Source organism: Hippopotamus amphibius, chromosome 7 (assembly GCF_030028045.1).
Source record: "Hippopotamus amphibius kiboko isolate mHipAmp2 chromosome 7, mHipAmp2.hap2, whole genome shotgun sequence".
Classification (NCBI taxonomy): Eukaryota; Metazoa; Chordata; class Mammalia; order Artiodactyla; family Hippopotamidae; genus Hippopotamus; species Hippopotamus amphibius.
Window position 1 is genome coordinate 82,951,804 of NC_080192.1, and position 9,491 is coordinate 82,961,294.

General features: G+C 45.8%; 1 protein-coding gene across 1 annotated transcript; it reads left to right on the forward strand.

The window, feature by feature from the left end:
- The first annotated feature begins 358 nt into the window (after window positions 1-358).
- On the forward strand, window positions 359-2,313 carry LOC130857879 (S-adenosylmethionine decarboxylase proenzyme-like). Its single transcript, XM_057743754.1, has one exon. The coding sequence runs from the start codon at window positions 674-676 to the stop codon at window positions 1,676-1,678; it is 1,005 nt and encodes a 334-aa protein (XP_057599737.1). The 5' UTR covers window positions 359-673; the 3' UTR covers window positions 1,679-2,313.
- The last annotated feature ends 7,178 nt before the right edge of the window (window positions 2,314-9,491 follow it).

Here is a 9,491-nt window from a genome sequence, read left to right on the forward strand (position 1 = left end):
ACTCTGTGCTTCCACTGCAGGGGCTGCAGGCAGGTTCGATCCCTGGTCAGGGAACTAAGATCCCGCATGCGGTGAGACTCAGCCAAAAAACAAAACAAAAAACAAACAAACAAAGACTGCTCTGGCTTAGATGTTAAGAAATTCTCAAGAGATGAGAATATGACTACAAATATGGAAATTTGGTTTTTATTTGATTTCCCAGACTTATTTAATTTTTAGCTGTAAAGTGTAGGTAAGCATAAGTAATTTCCATTTACTATGTCTAATTGAACTGGTAAAGATTGACGGGATGCTAGAATCTATGGTGCTACATACTCTTCATCAAAATGTTTGAAATAGCTCCCACAGTATGGCCGGCGACATTAGCTAGCGCTCGCTCTACTCTCTCTAACGGGGAAACAGCGGACTACAAGAGACTGAGCTGTATCTGCCTCTATTTCCAACAGACTCACGTTCAACTTTCGCTCACAAAAAAAAAAAAGAAAAAAAAAAAAAAAAGCAGGGAAAATTTTATTAATCCTTTTTTAAAAAAAGTTAATATAAAATTATAGCAAAAAAAGGAACCTGAACTTTAGTAACAGCTGGAACAATCCGCAGCGGCGGCAGCGGCGGGAGAAGAGATTTAATTTAGTTGATTTTCTGTGGTTGTTGGTTGTTCACTAGTCTCACGGTGATGGAAGCTGCACATTTTTTCGAAGGGACTGAGAAGCTGCTGGAGGTTTGGTTCTCCAGGCAGCAACCCGACACAAACCAAGGATCTGGGGATCTTCGCACCATCCCAAGATCCGAGTGGGACATACTTTTGAAGGATGTGCAATGTTCAATCATAAGTGTGACAAAAACTGACAAGCAGGAAGCTTATGTACTCAGTGAGAGTAGCATGTTTGTCTCCAAGAGACGTTTCATTTTGAAGACATGTGGTACCACCCTCTTGCTGAAAGCACTGGTTCCCCTGTTGAAACTTGCTAGGGATTACAGTGGGTTTGACTCAATTCAAAGCTTCTTTTATTCTCGTAAGAATTTCATGAAGCCTTCTCACCAGGGGTACCCACACCGGAATTTCCAGGAAGAAATAGAGTTTCTTAATGCAATTTTCCCAAATGGAGCAGCATATTGTATGGGATGCATGAATTCTGATTGTTGGTACTTGTATACTTTGGATTTCCCAGAGAGTCGGGTAATCAATCAGCCAGATCAAACCCTGGAAATTCTGATGAGTGAGCTTGACCCAGCAGTTATGGACCAGTTCTACATGAAAGATGGTGTTACTGCAAAGGATGTCACTCATGAGAGTGGAATTCGTGACCTGATACCAGGTTCTGTCATTGATGCCACACTGTTCAATCCTTGTGGGTATTCAATGAATGGAATGAAATCGGATGGAACTTATTGGACTATTCACATCACTCCAGAACCAGAATTTTCTTATGTTAGCTTTGAAACAAACTTAAGTCAGACCTCCTATGATGACCTGATCAGGAAAGTTGTGGAAGTCTTCAAGCCAGGAAAATTTGTGACCACCCTGTTTGTAAATCAGAGTTCTAAATGTCGCACAGTGCTTTCTTCGCCTCAGAAGATTGAAGGTTTTAAACGTCTTGATTGCCAGAGCGCTATGTTCAATGATTACAATTTTGTTTTTACCAGTTTTGCTAAGAAGCAGCAACAACAGCAGAGTTGATTAATAAAAATGAAGAAAAAACGCAAAAAGAGAACACACGTAGAAGAAGGTGGTGGCTGCTTTTTAGATATTGATACCAAGGGCCATGCTTTCCATAACCACCACCTTGTAGTTGCAGAAAGCCCTAGATGTAATGATAGTGTAATCATTTTGAATTGTATGCATTATTATATCAAGGAGTTAGATATCTTGCATGAATGCTCTCTTCTGTGTTTAGGTATCCTATGCCACTCTTGCTGTGAAATTGAAGTGCATGTAGAAAAAACCTTTTACTATATGAAACTTTACAACACTTGTGAAAACAATTCAATTTGGTTTATGCACAGTGTAATATTTCTCCAGGTATCATCCAAAATTCCCCACAGACAAGGCTTTCGTCCTCATTAGGTGTTGGCCTCAGCCTAGCCATCTGGGACTGTTCTTTTAAATTGCTGCCAGGATTTTACATCCAGTTACCTCCACTTTCTACAACATATTCTCTACTAATGTTACTGAAACCAATTTCTACTTCACACAGATATTTTTGCAACACCAATTAAAGTTTTTCTTCCATAAGTCAAGTCCTCTAAGAAAACAGTTATCCATTTTGTGTATTACTATTTCACTGCTTCCTATACTTGTATTACTTCAATTGATTCGTTCGTCACCATGGTGTCTTCCCTCCTAACCACACCCCTCAATAAAGCAATACACTGTTAAAAAAAAAAAATGTTTGAAATAATGAAACTTTCTTTTGTGTATATATGAATTTAAATTTTTATTAGATTTGTTAGATTTTGTTTAGACTATTATTTCATATTTATATATGTTTGGATTACTGTTTTCATATACATATTTATACCTATCTAAATTGATGGTGCTTAGAATCAGTACCTGTGAAAGAGGTGAGCTTTCTCACTGTCATGTGGAAGAAAATATACAGTCTCTAAATCCTTGGTCTCGTGTAATTCTCCTTCTTCCAAGTGTTCACCTTACTCTGGAAAGCAATGCCCTGGGTGATTCTCCCTGTTTTCAAAGAATCCATCTCTCAGATACATTGATGTCTTTCTTCCCCCCCAAATCATGTGAGTTGAAAGAGTGAAACCTTAAGTTCAGAAGGTGCTTTCTTGCAAGTGTGACAAAAATGCTGGGAAGCACAGGCACCCCAAGCAGCTGAGATGGGAAGATGGGGTCCTTTGTTATGGAAGGAGAGGCTGGGAGCAGTGTCACTGAGGTGCAGAAAAGTCATGATAATGATGATATTGATGATGGTGGTGACTGATGGTGATAGTGATGTTAATGGTGATGGTGGTGATAATGGTGATGATGGTGGTGATGGTGATGATGGTGGTGATGGTGATAATGGTGATGGTGGTGATGGTGGTGATGGTGAGGATGGTGATGGTGATGATGGTGGTGATGATGATGGTGATGGTGATGATGGTGATGGTGATGATGGTGATCATGGTGATCATGATGGTGATGATGGTGATGATGTTGGTGATGGTGATGATGATGATGGTGGTGATGGTGATGATGGTGGTGATGGTGATAATGGTGATGGTGGTGGTGATGGTGATGATGATGGTGATGGTGGTGATGGTGATGATGGTGATGGTGATGATGGTGGTGATGGTGGTGGTGGTGATGATGGTGATGGTGGTGGTGGTGATGATGGTGATGGTTATGATGGTGATCATGGTGATCATGATGGTGATGATGGTGATGATGCTGGTGGTGATGATGATGATGGTGGTGATGATGATGGTGATGGTGAGGATGGTGATGGTGGTGATGGTGAGGATGGTGATGATGATGGTGATGGTGATGATGGAAGCCAGCTGCTCTGCTGGGGGCTTTTACTGAGTCTGTGCCTGAAATCAGGTCTATGTCAGTGTTCCTGGGTCAGTGCAATGGTTCTCAACTGGGGACAATCCCACCTCTTTCCTCCATGTGACATGTGACAATGTCTAGAAACACTTTTGTTTGTTTCTGGTGGAGGGGCACTGCTGATATCTAGTGGATAAAAGACAGGGATGATGCTAAATGCCCTACAATGCACAGGGCAGCCCCTACGACAAAGGGCTTTCCTGCCCAAGTGTCGGTGGTGCTGCAGTCAGGAACCCTGGCCCTAGTGTGGGGCGCTGACCCCCATTGTGTGGGTTAAGATTGCGAGGTAATAATGGACATCTGGGCCCCAGGTAAACACCTGTGTCCCTATAATGAAAAGACAGTTTTTCACTCTTTGCTCTTTTTATCAGTATTTCCCCAAGATATGAAAGCTCATAGCTTTTAAAGGCTTTTTTAGGGCTATTTTAGAAGGCTTCAAAGATCTTTTTAAGAAAATTGCACAAATGAAACAGTGTGTGGTACTAATGTTATATGATTACCCTAACATAATATGAGCTATCATTACAAGTGAGCCTGTTAGAAATAATTAGTGTTTTACTGCCTATCAAACAAAAGAGAAGTATTTTTTAAAACCAATCGTTCATTTGAAGATGTACTACATTGCAGGCCCTGGGGAGAAGCTGGTGCGTGAAAAGATGCACTCGTGACTTCATGGTAGTCTCAGGGCAAAGACAACCATGACTCAAATAACTACCTCAATCATTGTAAAGTTGCAGGGAGCTAAGTGCTGTGATGGAGAGAAGCCTGGTCTCCAGGAGTAGAAGGTGGAGAGATTTTGGGTGGAGACAGGTGAGGGTGCAGGCCAAGGAGGGCCAGTGTGGCTGGGGGTGGGATGGGGAGTGGCTGGAAGGTAGAGCTGGGGAGCAGGTGGGCAAGCCCTGCTAGGACTGGCAATCTTTATCATAATGTAGTAAGAAGTGTGAATTTAATTGGAGGTGTATCATAATCGTTTTTCATTTTCTTTTAAGATTTTTTTTGATGTGGACCATTTTTAAAGTCTTTATTGAATTTGTTACAATATGGCTTCTGTTTTACATTTTGGTTTTTTGGCTGCAAGGCGTGTGGGATCTTAGCTCCCTGACCAGGGATCAAACCCGCACCTCCTGCGTTGGAAGGCAAAGTCTTAACCACTGGACTGCCAGGGAAGTCCAGGGTTTTCTTTCTATTTTTTTTTTTTTTTTTAAATCACTCCGGTTGCAGAGAGGAGAGAGGACTGGGGGAACTCACTTTCTTGTTCTTCTTCTCATTATGTAAGCGATATCCAGTGTCTCTCCCCAAAGAGGCTTTGGTCAGATGATGGGGAGACCTTGCCTACAGTATCCTGGGTGTGAGGCCAGCTTCTTAACTGATCCATGTTTGGAACCAAAGGGCAGATTCTAGAAGTAGTGTCCTGAAGATGGAGCGAGGTCTGGGTTGGGACACGTGATCCAAACCCAAAAAGCCAGAGTTTAGATGAAAAGCAGAAACCAGGTTGCAAGAAAGGCAAGAAACTCGGCGATGGAGGAAACAGGAGCAGCAGAAGAGGAGAGCCTGGGAGGGTCCGACTGTGGCAGGCACGGTCCCTGTGACTTTCCCTGGACACCGTAGGGCAGGCTCCCTCCCCCCAGACGGCCTCTGTCTCAGGAAGGCGGAAACCAGAACCTCCTCAGGTTTGAGCAACAAATCCTCTTACTTGGGTCTTGCAAATTTCCAGTGTGGAATGTGAATTTCCCCAACCACCATCCCAGCTGGTGCGCTTCCCACTCTGCAGGTGCAGGACCCGGCCATGATATCACTAGGGTTCCAGTACTGTTGTCTAAGATGCTCCAGACTTCCTTGTAGGGCAGATTGCTGGGGTGTGTAGTGGAATGGGGGTCCCAGTGGGTAGCTGGGAGAGCCAAGTTGGATGCCCGTGGAAGGGACAGTGGAGTGGAGAGGCCGGAGGACTGGTAACCTTGTCACCCCCGAGCTGTTCGTTTAAAAGTTACATAAAGCACACAAGAATGGATTTCCCCACCGCTATCATTTGGCTTCACCCACTTCCAGTATTGGGGGCTTTCTTCTCCTTCTGTACCATGCTGCCTCTCTGGTCATCAGGCCCTGCACTCTGCATATTTTGAGGGGGGCACTTAGTGTCCTGGGACATCATTGCAAGGCTGTCCTCCCGACCAGGGCTGCACACACACAGGAGGCACCACGCATGACGAAGCGGAGGTGTCCAGGGCACAGACCGTACACACCTGCAACGCACAGGTCACTCACAGTGACTCGGCTGGGGGGCCTTCTGACGGCATGCAGGGAAATCCGGGAGCGTGTCTGGTGACCTGCTGGGTGACCCACAGGGCACGTGGATCTGCAAGGCCTCCTTCCTCGGTGATGGGGAGGATGCACGAGATGACGTCTGAGTGGTGAGCTCACGCAGTTGGAGCGCCGGTCTTCCCACCTCTGCTTGGGTTCCTCCTGCCCCCAGAAGGTGGAGGTCCTGTCGCCTCTTGGTGCTGCTGCCCCTCCCCCTCTGCTCCCCCGGATCTGTCCTCTCATTTCAGCCCCCGACATGTGCCCCTCTTGCCCCCACCCTCTCTCCCTCCCTCCCTGCTGCAGCCCCCACCTGTCTTCCTGGGAAGGGGGGCTCTCGCCTCTCCCTTTGCTACCTTATGCTTTATGGCTCCTGGTTGGTCCCTGCTCCTCACAGACTTTTCCCCTTTGATCACGTTCAGTCATTGTAACCATCATACACTTTATCCTGTGATCAAGATTCATATTTGGAGATTTAAAAACAAAACATTAACTGTCTTGTTCTCCGCATTCCTTCTATAAGGCAACGCTTCTGACCAATGAAGCAAATGGTCAGGAACCATGGGAAAGAAGGACAGATTCAGAAATTAATATACCACGAGGTTATCTCAGACTCACTGGCTGCTTGATTCTCCTGAGATCACCGTGAGCTCTGCAGGGGGGTGGATGCATCTGTCTCTTTCTCTGTGTTAACCCAGCTTTGGCACAGTGTCCAACACAAAGCAGGTACTGAGGAGACACTCGAGGGATAAATAAACAGACCTTTTCATTTTTGTGGGTGTTGTTTTATGTGAATTAGGATCGTTTTCAGCTGCGCGGAGCAGAATCATTACTGCAGAGGTTTAACCACACCAGGCAGGCCACCCAGGGTGGAGCTGCACACCGGGGTCATCAGGGAGCCTGCTCTGTTTCCCTGCTCTGTTCTCTACACGAGGTTTTGCAGTCATAGCTACAAGGTGGTTGTACCACCTCCAGGCAGGATGAAGAGGAAGGTCCAGGGGCAAAATCAGATGATTCTGGACCTTTGGTTAGGAAATAAGTCGCTTTCTCAGAAGCTTCACTAATGTCGCAGTAACCAGCTGTAATACATGGCATCTCTTGTAGCAAGGGAGCGGAAATCAAGTTATTTTGATCCTAGCATGCCGTCCCCTGGATTCCTTTGGCTTCTGCTGTAGTTGTGAAGGGTACCTTGGTAGTGACGTGTTGTGTTACATTTAGTACCTTATTTTTTCAATTTATATGCAAATAATTTCTCTATATTATTTACTAACAAAGAAGAATTTTATAAGCATAATTCCTAGCATGGTGTTTTTGAGAATCGTTTTAGAGGAGAGCTAAGCTTCCTTTCCTTAAAAGAAGAGGCTTGGAAATAGTTCTGACGATGTAAGAAAAAGCCTTATTTTGGTGCTGCCCACAGGGTCATCCAGACTGGTCAGTATTTTAGAAAGGATGGGATTCAAAGATACGGGATCCATTGTGAAAACATTCAGTTAACTTACTCCTATCTGTCTCCGAAAGATGTGTTTTTTTTCACATATTCCAGATATGGTTTTATTGCTCCTATGCTCTATGAAGGGTCACTGGGCACCTGCCAAGTCCCAGGTGCTCTGCACACACGTGAACATGATCGTCCATCACTTAGGACGTGGGTCCACGGCTGGAGCTCCAGCTGTGCAGGCATCAGGGTCCCAGCTCCCAGGGAGCTTGCATCCCAGTGGCGGGGGGCAGTGCTTGAAGACGGTAAAATGAGGCCATGGGGTGAGAGTAGCTGGTGGAACAGGAGAGCTTAGACTGAGGGGTAAGGACAGTGTCCTGAGCTCCGAGGGAGGGACCGCCAGATGTGGGGGGAGCAGGGCCTGGGCAGGGGGCATGTTCTGACCAGTAGGAAACAGCTGGTGCAGCCGAGAGGAGATGCAAGGGGGCGGGGGTGCAGGACCCCAAGGACCAGATCACAGGACCCTCAGGCCACGTGCAGGAGTTCGGACTTTATCCCAAGAGAAGTCAGAGGCCACTGAGTGCCAGCCTGAGCTGTGATTTACATTCTACCTCTGGGGTTGGCTGTGGGTGTCAGGGCTGGAAGCTGGGGTGGAGGCAGGGGGTCTGGTGCTTGGATCTCGGCGGTAGCTGTGGGGTAGGTTTGGGGGGTGGGACTGGTGGGACTGGCTGTGACCTTGAGGGGTGGGGCAGGGAGGGAATCAGGGACCAGCCCCAGGTGGGGACAAGGTGGTACCAAATGGCTGCCGTCACCAACTACGAAAAACTAGGGCTTAAACCACAGACAGTTATTTCTCACAGTCCTCACAGAGGCTGGGCATCCAGGATTAAGGTGTCGGCAGATTTGGTTTCTCCTGAGGCCTCTTGCCTTGGCTCGTGGACAGTCATCTTCTCACTGTGTCCTCACGTGGCCTTTCCTGTGTACGCTCAGCCCAGGTGTCTCTCAAAAGTGTGTTCAAATTCCCTCTTCTTCTAAGGACACCGGTCAGATTGGATTAGAGTCTACCCTGATGCCTCAGTTTAACTTGATCACATATTTAAAGGTTCTCTGGCCATTCTGAGGTCCTGGGGTCAGGACTGCAACATATGAATTTTAAAGGAACGTGACTTAGCCCGTAACAGTCCCTGAGGATCAGCCCAGCAAAAGAGCTGGTTATGAGGACATAGAGAAACTCTTGAAGAGTTAGAGGTACCATCCAGGTAAAGATTGTGTTAACCCCCAAATCTGGGGTATTCCTGTTGGTCGGAACAGGTGACCAAGGTTAAAGATAGCAGTAAAGAAATTAACAGGAACAGGAGGGGGAGGGGAAGAGGAGGGAGCCGGAGAAAAGGGACTTTTTGAAATGATTCTGTTTTGCTGAGTGAGAAACATAATTATGTGCAGTTATATTTGCTCCAATGTGAACTTTGCTTCAGAATGTAAGGAGTTTCCTGATTCCAGATGAGCTTTGATGTTGAGAAAATTGGCTCATTCTTTGGGGAGGGAGGCGGGTGGAAGTGATTTGTGTTCTGAGGCTGTGGGGAGGGTTGGTACTGAGAGTGACCTGGCCCAGCGTCACACCTGGCAGCTGCTCCCTTCCTGCTCGGAAATCATGGCAATTCCAGCACAAGATTTTCTCACAGTGAAAGTGCTTCATTGTTTTTTCCCTGATAACATAAATAATATGTGATTATTCAAATATCATTTGGGTGTGATTAAATATCAAACAATGCAGGGAATAGATAAGGAAGAAAGTGGAATCATGTGAAGTCCCACCCCTTGAGATCACCACCGTGAACAATATTTAATGATCATTTCTTCATGCTTTGCTTTAGGCAGGTATGTGCACATCCGTAATGCTTTTCATTTATGGTAGTGTGACTAAGAGACAGTGTGTGTGTGACCACGCGTGTGAACGTTTGCATGTGTGTGCAGGTGTGTGCATGTATCCCTGTCTCCTCTTCCCCATCCCCTGGAAGCTGTGTTGGCTGCCTGGTTTGTAACCTTCTCTTTTTCCTCCAGGAGCTGATGCTCATTTAGTAGTATCTACCTATATTTGCACACGAATACAGGTACAATTTAAAAATTAAAGTCTGTTTTACAAAAATATAATCTCGATGAATTGCCGATACATATAAACACCCATTTTCCCTCATCCTGCTTTTCTGATCACCC